The 17,376-nt window shown below is 37.7% G+C and overlaps 1 protein-coding gene across 3 annotated transcripts; it reads right to left on the bottom strand.

Annotated features, from left to right (window-relative positions):
* Positions 1 to 211: 211 nt before the first annotated feature.
* Positions 212 to 16,899, bottom strand: didum (dilute class unconventional myosin). 3 transcript variants are annotated; one of them, XM_066732126.1, is made up of 22 exons: positions 16,303 to 16,899; positions 8,857 to 9,281; positions 8,475 to 8,775; positions 8,080 to 8,391; positions 7,410 to 7,898; positions 7,129 to 7,335; positions 6,929 to 7,048; positions 6,399 to 6,697; positions 5,592 to 6,210; positions 5,259 to 5,450; positions 4,807 to 5,175; positions 4,441 to 4,722; positions 4,253 to 4,358; positions 3,713 to 3,899; positions 3,582 to 3,611; positions 3,224 to 3,422; positions 3,047 to 3,140; positions 2,848 to 2,916; positions 2,472 to 2,633; positions 1,703 to 2,378; positions 1,299 to 1,581; positions 212 to 1,233 (listed from the first exon to the last, which is right to left on the bottom strand). In XM_066732126.1, exons 1-22 carry the CDS (start codon positions 16,327 to 16,329, stop codon positions 1,114 to 1,116), a joined length of 5,568 nt encoding a protein of 1,855 aa, XP_066588223.1. In that variant the 5' UTR covers positions 16,330 to 16,899; the 3' UTR covers positions 212 to 1,113. The 3 variants fall into 3 exon arrangements, with proteins under 3 accessions (XP_066588223.1, XP_066588224.1, XP_066588225.1); XM_066732127.1 differs by having other exon boundaries at positions 3,582 to 3,608; XM_066732128.1 differs by lacking the exon at positions 3,582 to 3,611.
* Positions 16,900 to 17,376: the final 477 nt, after the last annotated feature.

Here is a 17,376-nt window from a genome sequence, read left to right as displayed (position 1 = left end):
ACTTTTGTATAATGCTACATATTCTTGGCTTAATCGCACGATTGCCTAAATGATTAGGAAGAATTTATAGTTTTCCCTTTTTTACTTGCGTTTGTTATTTATTATAGGAACAAATAGATTTTTCACATCGAGTCATTTATGGAAACCGGTTCTATTTGGAAAACGGGACAATAATAGATTGTACTTTCATGAAAAAATGAGGAGCTGTATATTGAAACCGAAAACAAAAATATATTATATAGAATTTTCAGTGTGTCCAACTTCCATTTTTTCTCTAAAATGGCACAGATTACAGTAATTTGTACATATTCGTAAATTATAATATAACAATAACATATCTATAATTTTCTTTCGCTTCTCACTCTTGCTTAAATTCTCTCTCTTATCATTTTCTCTATATCACACTCTGGTTTGCCTTCTTCCGGATCCACGACAGACCCAAAGTCATAACGGCTCTTAGCGTATCACAAAATATACAATCTATCCCAACAACACAATATTTATATCTCTCTTCAATTTTCTCATTTTTACACGATAAATACATTAAAATACAATTTCTCTACATGGCAATGCAGATATTTTCTTTCGACGAAGGCCACTAAAACGATTACCAAGTTAACGATGGAAGTCAATGAAACGAGTCTTAAAACAATGGATGGCTTTTTACGATTCTTACATGAACAATCAAATCGCAGTTGACTCTCCTGACCAGTGCTTACAATTTCTACCATAATTATCTTCGTTCGTCACTTACTTTTTAAGTGCTGATAACAATTAATCGCGATCGAAAACAAATGTTCTAATAAATTGCGTCATAATTTGGGGTAAGGTGTGCCAATCATATATAAATACTGGATTTGGGAATACCAATTACCCAAGAGTAAAAAAAACTCTAAATATGTATACAATTTTTATACTATATATATGTGTATGTGTATGTGTTGTGTGTGTATAAAACGTGATAACGATGGCTTTTCTGGGATGCGATTCAAGCTAATCTACATAATTTCTGCATCGCTAAATCAACCAATAAATAGGCTAAGCAAATTCGGTTATTGACTAAAACTTATGTAAATTGGAATTATATGGGTTGCTAATCACTCGTATAATTTTTCACACTTTCTTAAGCATCGGCAAGTCCAACACGTCTGGAATTTCAATGTCTTCCAATCGGATGTTCGATGGGTTAAATGGGAAACGTATGGTATACGAGTATTTGAGATCCATTAATAACTAAAAAATACATTAAATTAGTCTGTTACTTCTTTTCATCATCATGTAAATTAAACAATCTTTACCTGCTCGTTAGTTTCTCCACGCTCAGTCAACTTGGCTTGTACTTTTCGGATGAACGAAACTGGTACTCTGGTCTCGTAATCATCAGCAGGTGTATAAAGATTTAAGATTTTAACTATCTGATTTGCCGTAAGTTTATTGCACATATCGCAGATTGATTCAACATCCTCATCAGTTTTTCTAGCTTGTAATAACTGAGCAGCTTGAATGATTGGTTGAAGAGCATCGGCTGCCAATGCAAGATTCCTGTCTCTACTCCATTGCTCCAAGTGACTTAAATTATATCTGTAAGTAAAGTATTTATCGTTCAGTGAATCTTTTTTGCTGTCAAAATAAAAGTTACGTAGAAATCGAGGGAATCCGGTACAAATGTTATTCTAAGAAAAATATTGATTAAAATTTGTACCTAATCTGCATCCCTTTGGTCCAATGACAAAGTTCATTTCTCAGCAGCAAGTTGTTCAATGCACTGGCACACATGAAATAGAACAATTGTTTGAAGAGCTGAGCAATAATTTCAGGATCCACTCCGTGGTACTGTAAAGTTTTGTGTACTTGACTAAGCTCGTCCAAAAGTTTATCAAGTTTCTGCTGGGTCGATTCGGGCTCTTCGCCTACCGAAGATGATCTTGGTCTTCCTGATTTGTTGGAATTGAGTCCACTGATAGCTTCGTGTTCTAGTAAAGCTGGTACGGTGAGAGCTTGTATGTGCTCTTTAAGCTTTGTGACAATATTGTTAAATATCCAATGCGCAATATTGCCCAATACGACTCGATACTCGCTGAGATCAAAGTTCTTCAGACATTGCTCATTTTGTCTGGGTGTATTTCCTATCTGAAAAGGCTTGTCTCCCGAATATTGCTTCAGGTTGTGCAGCAACCTTAGCGTATTGCTTAACCACAAAACGCTTGAGTCAAAATCACCTCGTTTTTTCACCACATTTTTTACGGCATTCAAATAACCCGTGAGCAAAGAACGCACTTTATCGTCATCGTTTATATAATCTGTGTGCCTTACACACATGAACAAAATATATGCTGGTAACCCTGGTAGCAACGTAACTGCGACTCTGGGCTTTAGTTCTGAAAAAAAATTGATGTTTAGATCATGCCTTACAAATTGAAATATATAATTTTAAAACAATCATATTTAAACTATTTTAATAATAGTTTTACCTATGACTAAATGTCTAATCACAATCGTGACTTCTTCCTTTTTGAATTCAAACATTCCTTCGAATTCTCTTTCCTTTTTCCTGATAAGAGGCAAATTTCCTTCAGTGGAATCATTTGACGACACCCCGGAAGAATTATTGAATGACTCCATGCTGTCTATTACTATATAAAAAAATGTCGAATTAAGGCAATTAGTGAAAACTAATTAATTTTATAAAAGTAGTATATAAAACAAAGAAAAATAGTTTATGCCAAGCTGAGGGTAAGTGTAAACGTGAAGTAAAAACAATATTCAGTCAAAGTGAGTTTTGGTCTTTGGATGGATCAAAAAGTGTGTAAACAACGAATATTGGTCACACACAGACCATACACTCACCGCCACCCTTAACTATATACACAGGGCGATCCTTATATTCCTTAAATTCCTTAGTATCTTCTCCCTCGTCTATGCAAGCAATAAAAGCAAATACTTGTATTCAATACTAAGCTTTCCTAACAATTACTTCTTTTATTCGAGCATTATTAATATTTTCGTATAATTCAATCAACAAAATTTCTGATAAAGAATTACTCACAGCCAGCATCTCTCAATCGTTTCGCCAGCAGCTTCAGTTGTTTCCTTAATTTACGGCAGTCCTCAGCTGCCCCGTCGTATTTCTCTTGCAGATCCTATTCAGTGAATATTCATTTAATAAAAGAATATATTGTATGATCTGTATATGCATGGACAATTATATTTTTCAATTGCATACCAGATTTTCAGATGTTAATCTAGTGATTTCGTACTGCATATAAGCTTCGGTTTGAGATTGAGGAGATTTGCTCAAGTCGATGGACAACAATTTCTGTTGTCTTTGAACTTCGTCCATCAGTCTATCGATTTCAGCCCGCCATTCATCTTTCTGGGCATTCCAGTTGTTCTGCTTGGTTTGCAGTTCATCTTCCAATTGTCTTAAAAAACAACACAACAAAAAATGTATCATATATCATCTTAATAGTTACAATTTTAAATTGATTAGAAATCTAGAATGAAGAAAAAAAATATATTTCTAAGGGATGAAGAATAAAAAAAAATTGGAACATCAAGGTAACAACATCTACTGAACTCACTCTCTGGATGCCTTTCTCTTTTTAAGACTACTGAATATGGACGTGCACGCATAAAGGACAAATCATGATTAGACTAGACTCTAATTTAGCAACAGTATTATAATTTTTTTTCGATTAGCTGGATTATTTACCTATTGATCTTCTTCTGTGCTTCAAAGGCTAACACCAATTCGCCATCTTCATTGATAATATCCACATCTTTACCATAATTGGAACCCATATTTTTTATTCTTCTAGTATGATCTGCCAGAACACTGTGAAGCTGAATGCATTCCTCTCTCCTCCTTTCTAGCTCTTCTTGTAATGCATCGAATTGTGCTACGAAAAATGTAATGTATATGTAAAACAAGTAATTTAGATCCACCAAATCCTCTGATTTTTCATTCAATTTATCAACGATAAAATATGTTTAAAATCAGCATTTTTCCATTTAAAATTCAGCCAAGACGAATTAACTTGTTTAGGAAAAGTCAATTCAAGAGATTTTGGAAATGAATGATGTAAAAGCATGGTTAGAAATGAATAGTAAAGAAAAGCGAGAGAAAAAAAAGCAGAAAGACATGTGAGCGTGGTTTATAATGTTATTTATTTTGTGCTAAAAAGAAACAATGATAAAAAAAAGTCCACAAAATGATTAATAATATATAAAAATAGACGAGACATGAATTTACCCATAATATTTTGTTTCGCTGCCGTGGAATCTGCCTCAATCACTGTTTTCCTTAGCGATCCTAAATCCTTCTTCAGCTGAGCATTCTCCATTTCTAGTTCTTGAAGCTAATAAATATTCGATGTGAGTAGAGAATTTAATCATAGCTTTTTTTATTAAAGGTAAAATATTTGATAAATTATTAATCACCCTAAAACTGTCCTGTGTTCTCGAACTATCCTCGGGACTATCTTTTTCTAGATTTTCCACGAGTCGATTTAATCTTCCATTTTCTTTTTCCAAATCTTTCAATTTTTGCTGCAATTTTAAGACAAGGCCAATGTCTACTGGTGCATGTGTTGGTCCATTCGTAGATTGGACTTCTCGATCAGGTGGACTATCAGTACGTTGCTGGTTCCAGTCTATCGTCTCCACGCGTGAGTACGGTGTTGACGAAGAAGCAGTAGACCTTACAGAGCCATAACCAAAGTCCTTGAAAGTGAGAAAATTTTCAAATGAATGGTCGTTAGACATTTTTTAGCAAAAATTACTTAGAATTAAAAAAAAAATAATTACAATATTAGCATCATCCTGAGGAAGTTCAGTAGTGGTTACTTGTCCACTTCCGCTAGATGCATTGCTCAAGGACCGAGAATGTCCAGGTGCTTGCAGAGCTGCAACTAGTTTTTGCTCCAACATTTCCGCATGCTGTTCCAGATCGTGATAATCCTTTAGTAGACGCTGATAGGCTCCGCGATCCTGATCCTGATCAAGGAGCAATATTTCTTTTTCTTGCTCCAATCTGTGCCTCAGATTTTCATCAGCTCCTCTTAAATTGGTTCTCAATTTTTCATTTGCCATAGACAGTTCTTTTTTGACCTTCTCGGTTTCTTCCTGTAGCCTCTTAATTTCCATTGTTTTCTTGGACATGCTCTTTTCTTTATCCTGTAAAAAGCAATCGGTTATTTAAAAGAAGGAAGAATAGGAGAAGCGACGAAGGAACAAATTAATAAAACAGCTGTACTAACATGTAAGAGATCCAATTTCTCTTCCTTCTCTTTAACAATAACCTCCTTCATTTGCTCCACAATTTTCTCCTTCTCCTTGACGAGTGCTGCCAATCTTTTATTCTCAGCATCGACCGACTTATATCCTTCCAGCTTGGCTTTCAACTCAAAAACTTCATTTTGAACAATTTTCAAGTGCTGACTTTCCTTTGCCTGGAAGGACATCATCGATGACGCGAATAGTTAGTATACAACGAAGAGAAAAAATAATAATTAATTCCAGCAATTTGGGCAAACATCTAAAACCAAATGGAAAATAATATAATAATAACATCGAAATGCTTCCGGTTTTACCATTTCATTGATCTTTTGTTGAAGAGTAATGATCTTCATCTCGAGGCCTTTGTTCAGGGATTTCACGTGCTCGACGCTCCTCGCTTCGGCCTTCAGTCTCTTAAACACTCGTTTGGCCAGGTATTTTCTGATACAGGACTGAACGATGATGATGTTTCTGAGCTTCTTCTTGCAAGCACTTCTGACAAGGTAGCCTCTGGCAAATCTTTGAATAACAATGACCGCTGCGGTATCCCTCATAGCAGCGAACCTCTCGCGAGCCATCTTCCCCCTGCTGTAAGTCTGGATGCCTAAAATAGCTTTTCTGATCTGCAGGAATTGCTTCCTTTGCAGCCAACCCTTCACTCTCGCCTGAATCTTCACAGCAGCCCTTTCTCTCCTGATGGCTTGCGCTTTCTTTCTGGCTATGTAACCTCTGCCATGTTTCTGTAGGCCCAGAGCTGCCTTACGAATCTTCTGATATCTTTTGCGGCAGATAAAACCGCGCACCATTTTCTGCATCATTATACATGCATCTCTTTGCTTTTCTCCTCGCAGTTTCTCCAGGTAAGCTACTTGGCCTGCTCGGAACAGCACTTTTGTCTTACCAAATTTATATTTGTCTTCATCGTTGAGATATCTGTGATACAAACATTCGCAAGTCAAACTTTATTCTAAACCACAAATAAGCTATCAATAATAATAACAGTGGACTTGAAAAAATATAAAAAACAATTGTACAACATATGGGTGATGAGACTCATTTGAATATATTTTACTTTTCGCATGGCCCACTGTTATATCAGATAGGATAGATTCGTAAATGACCTTTGCAATATTCGACGACACGTCTCTTTGAGATCATTTCTATTAATGTCCTTGAACTTGCAGAGACTCCTAAATCTCTGGAAGAAATCTGCATAAGTGCGTTGACTCGGGAAGCCCGCGGCGGAGATCCTGATGGTCTCGAGTACTCCACAAGCTCGTAATTGCTGCACCGCCCGAATTGGGTTATACTCGAAGGATTCTTTTGTATCGTTCGGTTTGATGCATCTTACGTAATGTGGCGTAGTTTCGTTCAAGGTTGACATTAGCATATTGAGAGAGTCTCGGAATTGAGAACCGACCTGCCAAAAATTAAGATTTTTTAAAAAGTCCATTCTTTCTAATTAACTCGATCAATTTATTATTATAGAAGAAACGCATTATTTTTTTTAATTTTTTTTTTCTACAGATCACAACAAATTTATCATTTTTTAAAGTTTGACAGATTAAAAAAAAAAGAAGAATATAGAATGAAGTTCTACGAGGTTGGTTATTTTGAATGGGAAAAGCGGGAAATCACTGGTTCCTCTTACCGTTTTCTTATTCTGCTTTGGATTACTTTGTACCGGCTTTTGAGCAGATACCTTAATCCTTGCATTTGGCACTACGAGCTTAGTTTCTTCTTCACGGAATAACTTTTTCAATAATTTATTCTGAATAAAAAAGAAAGATTAACATTTCTCCCACTTTTTAATATTAGTTAATTAATGGATCAATTAATTGATAAACTTACTTCGCTGGACCTCAGTACATCGATCTGTTCCTCTATCACAGTATCTCTGTTCTTTTCCAGGAAGCCCACCGTTTCGTATTGAACACGATCAGCAAAATGAATAATGAGAAAAGCGGAAGTGCCGAATCTTGGCTTTTCGAAGTGCTTGGATTTCGTACATTTTGCATACAATTTCTCAGCCCATGAGCTATCCGAGCCTTTGGGCATCTAAGACAATCAAAGGCTAAGTTAAACAATCAAGTAATCGCTCGCTTCGGTATTTTATCTAATTTTTTATTTACCCGACACTCTTCGTCTAGCAAGTCGAGGATGCCCAGTTTGGTCTCTATGAGATCTATACAAGGTTGATTATCGTAAAAATCGATAAAAGTCCATTCTATCTCTTCCTTCAAGTATTCCTCTTGTTCCAATTTGAAGACGTGTTGATTGAATTGTTGCTGCAACTTTTCATTGGCGTAATTAATACAGAACTGCTCGAAGGAATTGATCTCGAAGGTCTCGAAACCGTAGATGTCGAGGACCCCGATGAAGTATTGGGCCTTCACTTGTGATTGCAGGGAAGCATTAATTCCGGATACTATCCAATTGAAGAGCTCTGCATAAATGTGCTTAGCCAAAGCATCTCGGGCTCCAATAGCCTGATCCACGTTCATCGGTTTGAGAAAAACTTCATGCGTTGATACTATCTTCCTATGGCACAGCCATTTTCTCATAATATTTACATCCGTCCCTAACAATTCTGAGATTATTAGCAGATGTTTATCACTTGGCTGAAAATTGTAAATAAAAACTTTGAATTGTCATCATCCATGCTTACTTAAAATAGACTTATTGCCCAAATGTAACAAGTTAGCATAAGAGAAAAGTTTACTTGTTACATTTTTACAGTAACTATCAACAAGTCCAATACTGTACCATTGAACAATATCTTAACAAAGCTACGTGATTTACCGATATATAACTAGCTTCAGTATCAACGTCGTTTCCACTGGTCTGATAAGTGCAGATGTTAACGTTTCCAAGATGTAATATGGCAGCTAAAATTCGTAACATGTCATCCTGTTGTTTGGAGGTGAAGCCCAGCATGGTTAAAGCGCTGATTGTCTCATCGAAATACTCTAGATCGTCGACCCCATCAATCTGTGGATTGTTCCCTTGGTTCAAATAATGAAACTCATCCTGGTAGCTCAAGTGCAAATGTGGAAACCTATCCACCGCAGAGCACATTTGATAGAATATGTGATAATTCCTTTCCTCGTTGGCCTAAAACAATGACATAAGTTTAATACTACGTCCGACACAAAATATACGTTTAAAAAATCACAAAACTCAAATTTTATCAATACCTGAAAAACGACTCTGGATTTCTCCAGTAGATAGGTTCTCATACTGGCACCAGTGATATTGTAGTTCTTGTTGAAGTGGATCTGAATAAATTTGCCAAATCTTGAAGAATTATCGTTCCTGGTGGTCTTGGCGTTACCAATTGCTTCCATGATGGGCGAGGATGCCAGGACCTTTTTCTCCACTTGGGTCTCGGTAGCGGAACCACCGACGGTTGCAAAATATCGCATGGCATATTTGGCAGAGACCGTTTTGCCGGCGCCAGATTCGCCTGAGACTATAATGGACTGATCATGGCCTTCCCTGAAATTTGTTGTCATCGGTGAGATTAATTTTTCCGCAGCATCAAAATTTTCTAGGGTTGAAATAAGAATAATAAGAAACCTTTCGAGCTTCGTGTAGGCTTCCTCAGCCACAGCGAAGATGTGTGGCTCCAAGTCACCCATGGCTTGGCCTCGGTAGGCCCAAATAGTGTCATTTCCATAAATGGGTAATTCGTTGTAAGGATTGAAAGCGACCAGGACGATTCCACAGTACGTGTAAATGCAGTGTCGTTGAAACCTAATTTGTAGGTTGTAGAGAACGGCTGGCTCGTGGAGGAACGACAGTGACGTCAGATTGTTCTCCCCAATCAGGATATCCGGGTTTCTCAGTGGTGGAAGATCCGAATCAGATTTGATGTCCAAACATCTGGTTTCTCTGCTTTCCTCGGTGAAAACCTTCAACGTTGGCTGATTCAACTTGTAATCCTCCAGTAGAACGGCGCTCTGCCAGATTTTGTCTGGATGAGGCACCCACACCCTGCTGTCCTGAAATCACAAATACCTATTTTACACATTTGCTATTATGAAAAAAAAAACAAAATTTACTTTCATTATACTAATTCCTATATACCAACAATAAAGTATCAGCTGTTACTTGGAATAATAAGTCAACATTAAATGAGTGTGATAAGAGGAAAATTAATGGAGAAAGATAAGGAGTTATTCATAGCAGCAATTTTATGTCATATAATATATATTAGCAATAATTTTTTTTCTTCTTCCTCAAGTTATACGATATATTCTTTTCAAATTTGTCCAAAGAATTTCGGAAGGAATTCTTCATAATTTTCTAAAGCTCCGAATTTCCGACGTTGTAGAACCCCGAATTTTCCGGTTGCTTTAGCAGAAAACTGGAGAACCGAGGATTTCATGGAAATTGATTGAAGCTAGGAAATAAAGGATTGTGTAAATTTCGACACGGTTGAGAGTCCGCAACAAAGGGGTTCGTAGTAGTTTTCATTGCTTTCTAAGTGCGTTTAATTGGCCGTGCTGGTCTTAAAGCGTCCGTTTCATTAATTTGTTAATCATGAGGTAAAACGCTATTAATATGTAACAGCACGCTCGCCATAGTCGTCCTGCGGTTTCATTATCATTGCTATATTCGTAAATCATACGAGATGTTCATTGTTAAAGTAAAACGGCGTCTGGTCGAAATCCACTCTCACTTTCGAGTGAATATTTATATGGAAACTCGTGTAAAGTGTGCAATTTAAAACTTAACATGGGAGTGAAGAGGTAGGAGGGAGAAAGCAAAAAAAGGAGGAGGGGGGGGGGGGGGGACAGAAAATGGTGCCAGAGCAATTTGGCCGAATATTTATTATGCTACGAGGTACATTTTGCTATCTGGTGTAACTTGAATAATTTTCCTAGAACTGGCTGTAAATAATCCAGAGTTTGGTCAACATTTATCAGATCAGAATTTACAAGTAATTGTGGAAAGTAATGGCGGGTGGTTTACTGCTTCTCAAATGTCCCTTTGCGGTTTCTGCGTGTCTTAATAACTCGCGTTGTCTATACTTGACATTTTCCAGGTATATACGTCATGTTCTGTATATACATATATATGTACACTTGAGCATACTGGAAGGTAAGAGAGTCACGAACAAGAGTTCGAGAGCTGGTTTAACGGTTCCCTGATAATACTCAATAGACTTTCGCGCTCTAACAAAGTAGAAACGACGAATTGCCACCCGTGCAACTCGGCGTGACCGATGACCAAAGAATTTCCGAGTCTTGACCTCAAAAAATAGAGAAAAAAACAAAGATTCAATTACATCGGTCATTAACTTGACCTTTGTATTCCTTAAACTCTCCGCGATGGTCGACAAAAATGTTTGCCTTTATTTCTGAATTGTTTATGCTTGTTCTTGGTAAAACGTACAGACAGATTTCTTCTTTGTTATTATTTTGCTCTTTTCAGTGGCCCGCTCTGCAAAATTGTACGGAAACATTCGCGCTCGATCCGAATTTCATCATTGTTTACCTTAATCGCTGCAGCAAGAATTTGTAAACAGAGAAAGACAGCATTTTTTTCTCGACTTGGAATCAATCATCGGTTTGCGCGAAGATCACGTTCGGCGAAAGTTTTCATTGATTATGCAAGTGCGATCAGTCAACGTAACGCGAGTGGAAGCGAGCATTATGCATTATCTCGCTGATCGAGGAAAGTGAGACTGTAAACAATAGCTTACTGGGAAGATCGAGCGAAAGATAATAGAAATTGGATTAATCTAAGCCTCCCAACAAAATCTGTCCAATTTCCAATTGCGTCATTCAACTTTTTATTTCCCTCATTTCAATCATAATTATTTAGATTTCGTTCCTTTCTCTCAACAAAGAAAGAAAATACGCTGGGTTTTTCTAAAAATCGAGTTTAAATTTTCCTTTTTGCGCCAGCCTTTCATTCGTGAATCGCGTTAATTAATTTTCGCATTAACGGCGAAGCCAGTGACTCGCGGAGGGATTTAGCAGCAACTTATGGCTTTATTTATCGGTATTTCCAAGGCGCTGAGGCATTCTCGCGGAGGTGGAATGGCCAGAGATTGGTTCCCATGCTTTCTACGTTATATCTGCGGTCGAGCAACTGTAGTCATTATCACGAGTCACTCGTGCACGCGGAATAAAACAAAAAGTATCACTCTCACGGTTCCCACGACGGAATTCCTCCATCGTGCGGGGGTGGCGGAAAATATACCAAGTCGAGCGCAACTTTGAAAATTCTGAATAAAGTTTGTGCTCGAGTGCTAATTTATGGATAAACTGGCTAAAATACATGGAATCTTTTCTTCTATTTTCTTAAATACTCGAAATAGTTTGATAAATTATTGGAAGCAAGGGAGGATAGGGTGGGAGAGGAGTGTCGATGCTACGTGGAACCCCCAGCACTTGTATTTTATTTGTTATGCTCAACAACCACCGATCTACGGCTTCTGTCACCTTTCCTCCTCGTCCGTTTCAAAGAAAATACAGCTGTGGATGTCTCTCTTGACACAGCCCGAGTTTTGTTTACGTGGCTGTCTTTATATTTCGCTGCAAAAAATTCCACGTCTTTTACTGACTCGCACTTTTCGCGAAAAGTGAAGAAAAAAAAGTAAACAATGAACTCGCTCGCTCGTCGTTTCCGAGTAGCTTCTTTGTGTAGATTGTGTGTGATAGTTTACCAAACGTTGTATCGAATATCGGAATTAAATAGAAGAGTTGACGATAATGTAAACAAACTTTTTTATGATTCGACTCGAGATACGAAATACATTAAAAGCGGGGTTCTTCGAAGCAACGAACAACACCAAGTCCAATCACGAGTCGTGGAGAAGAATTCCTATGGGAATCTAACGGTACATCGAGTTTATTCCGTATCGACTATTCGTTAAACACTCGTGCTCTTTTCCTTTTCAACAATACCGAAGCACTTGACGTTAGAAATTCATGCTTCATGGGAGTTTTATAAATTGTCACGTATTGTAGTTTTATCTAGTTTGCTCCAATAACCAGCTGTCTCTTTTTATTCCATTTCTTACATCTGGCTTTCCAATTTTTGTCATGAAACATTTTCAACCTGGAAAAATCTCAATTATTTTTAATCGCAGTTTAATTAGATAAACGTGCAATCGTAGTTGAAAAGTGGGAGTATAATAATCTTATCAGGATGAGACCATCCCACTCGTGAGTCATCGGAACTGATTCAGTTGTTGGGAAATAATTAGGCTTCGGTTGCAAACAGCTTTACCTATTTCGCAAACAAAAATGAAAGATGGCTGCGAAGCAGGAAGCTTGAACAACAGCGATCTGCAATCCGAGCCTTTTAATCCACTTATGCATTATAGTGCAAAACCTGAAGCGTGGAAATAGTTTCAGAGGTTAGGATACCCGGGGCCCTACATCTCTCCTTCAAACGAAATAATACATTTACATTTAAATCTTAGGAGTCGAATCGATGGAAAACGAGGAATCGGCTCGTTGTAGTTTCGAATGTTACAAACAAGATGGCGGGAAAAAATTTAAGTGAAAAATATATTTATTTGAGAAAAATACGTGGTGTTTATTAAATAAAGCAGATGGACCTGTTAAGCTTCGTGTAAGCTGTGGTTGAAGCTTTTCTAAGCGCAGCAAAATCGATCGTTGCACGAACGCTATATAGTAGGTATACTGTAATGATATATTTCACGTTATACGCGGATTGCATATAACCCGCATTTCAACCTAACGGGGTCAAGTTCTCCATACGCGTTCTCCTATCCTTCTCTACGGTCACCGAAAAGGATCAATAATTCTTTTTAAAAAGATGCTGGCGAGTCTGAGGAGCAAAAAGCTTGGTCATTTTTCCTATTTATAAAAAAATACCTTTAAGGCGTCTACTAATTTATGTTTTTACAGCTCAAAAGTTATTCTGTCTCGCTATTTTCTTCATCCAATTTATTCGCTCGTTTCTTTTTCTAGCATTAAATGTTTCCTTCACCAGAAGCGAGGAAAATTGATAAATTATGCGCGAAACTCCCACAACGATTTTGCGCAACCTCAATACTATAATATCACTTTGTACTTGTGTGATAATTACGTCAACGACTACCAGATAGATATCGCGAACCATTCACAATTTTATGCTTGTAATTCTCATGACTAGAAAAACGTCAACGGTTGTGCGAAACTTAAACGCCGCATAAATATTTAACGGAGATTGCAGAAATAAATCCGGAGAATAGAAATTGCAATTTTTCTCAAGTGTGGATCAGGAGGAGACGTAGTGGTGGAGTCTCGCGTCTCGTATAAAAAGTAAACTACACGTGATCGAGACATCGAAAATATAATTTTCTTGACATGCTTGATTTTTAAAGCTGTTTCAAAAGGACTAAACGCTTTTCACGACCAGCAATGTCGTCTTTAACCTTTTGATGCACGAATTTTTATTCGGATAATGTATTAATCTTTTGCATTTCAATGTATAAGTATATGTGCAAGCCCCTGTATCAAGGGTTAAGCATTATTATTGTAGGAGTAGTGTTAGTAATATATGAGATGGGAGATAAATTCTGCTGTGCATAAAACGTATTTCAGTGAGTCGAATTCCTGTGGAGGAATCCTCTTGGGGCTGGATGAACAGGGCACGAGAGAGGAGAATGACCTATCTTGAGAGTTTTTGTTTTTCTATGGGGAGAGAAAGGGATCTAGTTGGCCATAAGCGACTCTGCCGATCACGTTCCACGGCCAATCGTGCGAGAGCAACACAGTTCTCTCTCTCTCTCCTTCGAACGAGGATAACCTTACTTATACACATATGAGATATTCACACGTGTTATTACGACCACAACAAGCCAAAAAAAGAATTGATAAGCCCAGCTCAATTGCAAAACTTCAGCATAATATCGATCATTCCTTTCACCAATTTAGTTTCCTTTCTTCGGTTAACCTTATTTCGCTCTGCTATTTTTATGCCTTTAGTTTGCGTTTTTTCTTTCCTTCTCTCTTTCAATAACAGTCACGAGAGTGAGATGGCAATATTCCTTTTCGGGATAACGCAGCGCGATTCTCCCGTTTGAGACTTTATATTACTTTGAGATATTTTGCTTTATTCGGCCACCTCGCGCAGCTCTTCCGCCAAACAAAAGAAAGTATAAAACGCTTCCATCCAGTAGGTCGTTCTCCCCGCACTTCAAGAGCTTCCCGAGTAAAGATAGTTTCACGTTGGTAATAGTACTACAGTAGTACAGTATAACGTATTTGGAATGAAATTGTTGGCAAAAGGTGATTCGTCTTGTTAAACGTAGCCTCTTGAAAAAGCCTGATGTCAGAAATTCAATGGAAAAACAAATAACCCTACAAGTCCGTTAGACCTTGTGTTGACCGTAACACACATTTTCATTTCTATAGATAGAGCTTCGTACCGATAGGTATACTGCTTATTAGCGTTTTACATAACCGACCGTCCATAAATTAATATCATAGCGTTATTTTCAGACCAGTCTTGATAAGAAATTACTTATCTTGATATTTCGTATCTTTTCTTATTGCAGCCGCCATATTGATTTTTGTAAGAACAAGATTTATGTAGGACGAACGTTTGGCAATCTTCAGACTCAATCGATCTAGCTTGCCTTTATGACTCTCTGGCGCAAGACACCGATGCGTCTTCTGGTTAGCGTTGCTATATTTGTATTAATTAAATTATTTATCGTTGGTACAGATCTTGGAATGATAGAATCTCAAATTAACTTAGAGGAACTACGCGTTCACCTGATCAGAGTTACGAATCAGGTAGTAATATAGAAAGTTAACCTTAAAGGGGATCTAGTAATATGTAAAGACTCCGGAGAATCTCGTAGGATACCACGATGAGCCCCCCAAACTTCCCTGACCCTATTGTGACGCAAGTCAAACTCTGTTAGGATCAACCACGCTCGTATTACACATTTTCTCGCAACACTTCCGACTTTCTCAACGCTACAATACAAATTTCACAATTTACAAATTACTCGTGCGAACGAGTCACATTGTTCGATCAAAACACTCCACAGAGTTTCGCTTAATTTAATTAACGATACATGACGAGAAATCGAAATTTCTTTGAAATATAGCAAAATATAAGAAATTTCTGCAAATCGTTTCTTGGAAACAAAATAGTTCCATTTTACGAATCATTCTTTTCCTTGAAGATATAAAAAATTAGATACGATGCTTTTGCCAGATGCTCAAATGCTTTCGGATCAATGGGAATCTCCACTGGAGAAATCGAACCTTCTTGTGTCACCTTTGTGTTTCACCCACCAACCCGTGCATCTTGAGAGAAAATCAATCTCATGCGAGTTTTGTTAGGCTTTCAAACATAAAAGAGCAACAACTAGCTTACATTTTCTCTATAATATAGGTATATTCCTTTAAAAAAATGTATAATCTCATTTGCTCTCGTTCCAAGTGATTACGGATAATTACAATAAAATCTGCTTCAAAATAAACGAAAAAGGTTTATAGAGCCGTCACATTTATGCGCAGAATCTAAAATTGAACTACAGCGCAGAAATTTGACCGTTTCGCGAACGGTTTTTCTAGGTTATTCGTGATGCTGGAACACTCATTATATCAGCGAGAGTTTGTCCATTCAATTTGTTATTTTTAATTAGTACAGAGCTAGGTATAAAATATTTTGTAAAAAGTTTAGATCAAGGTTGCAATGGATGCTTTGGATGAGATTCGCGCCAGTAGGTATTTCGCAGAGGTGATTCTCACATAGATAATTTAGAATTTGGATCGTGACAGTAATAGAATAAGATTTATCGTCGTTTGTCAATCCCTTACTGCGCAAGTTCTTTCGCTATAGCGAAATCGAGTTGTCCCATTTCCGGCGGGCGTATCATTCCCGCCGACCCAGTCCGGGAGTAGTGGGCCACACGGTAATCCAGAATTTAGGTTAGCAGGCGCGAAATATCGATTGGCTACGTGAAAATGAAAACAACGAAATGACGAGTGGGAATTGGAACGTTTTTGGAATGCGCCGAAAAAGATATTTGTATTCTACCTTGACGTAAAGCTCCCTAGTAGTCATTGTAATCGAGTGATATCCTTTGGTATCCTTATTTTCACACACCACTCACAAGCCACAAGCACACACACATGCACAGGTGCACTCGTAAACTTAATGGAACCGGCTAGACCGAAACATCGGATCACTCTACGCGCCAGATTATCAATAAGCTCGAAATTTTCGAGACATCCTGGTTGTCATCTACCGAGGTCATGGCATGTTTATATCTGTATCCCATTTAACTCATTTAATGTACTTCCCTTATCAGGACGAGAGATACAAGAATACAATCACAATCTCCCTTTCTTTATTAACTTTTATGATTTGCCACAATGTGTGTAAACATATATCTATGTGCGTAATTCAATTACATATTTTACTACTTGGTGCGAGACTCTACAGTCTCCTGATTATACAAGGACACTTATTTCTTCGTGATATCCTTTGCATGGAAACGTGAAACTTTCCCGGATACGGATTCCACGCACCTCCACGTAAACGTCATACGACGGCACTGCTACAGCTGGTTCGTTATCGGTTTAGATTGGGCGCCCCTGGCCCCTCCATTTTACCTTTGCGATTCTAACACAAGCCGCGCGCACCATCCTCTCCCATCCTTTTTTGTCCGGAGGAAGCCAGTCGTTCTCTCCCTCTTCTCTTTTGTCCGAAAGTTGAAAGTAAAATCTCCAAAGTCTCCTATGTCGCCATCTTGTGACTCTCCGACTAACCATCCATACTCACCCTCCCCCCTTTTCATGTCCCTATAGACTACAGTCGTATTCAGAATTTCTTTCTCGTTTAATAAAAGTCAAATTCTCCGTTAAGCAACTCATTCTCTACGATTATTATTTATTAATCAGTTCATTGCTCGAAATTAATGCTCTTATAGATTTTTTTATGGAAGACTGCATAAAGAAAAGGACAAGGCTCGTTCGACGATTGATTCATTTATAACGGTATTTATGTCGATATTCAACTACGGAAGTATGTGTAGTATATATACTTGGTCCTCAGGCGGATGATCCCCGTTATATGAAGATTGGATTTCGGAATAAACCGGTTTGCTGC

Source organism: Prorops nasuta, unplaced genomic scaffold (assembly GCF_024137725.1).
Source record: "Prorops nasuta isolate Cenicafe-Biocafe unplaced genomic scaffold, Cenicafe_Pnas_1.2 PNAS00009, whole genome shotgun sequence".
NCBI classification, from domain to species: domain Eukaryota; kingdom Metazoa; phylum Arthropoda; class Insecta; order Hymenoptera; family Bethylidae; genus Prorops; species Prorops nasuta.
The sequence above is the reverse complement of the archived record's forward strand: the minus strand, read 5'-3'. Positions and strand labels throughout refer to the sequence as shown.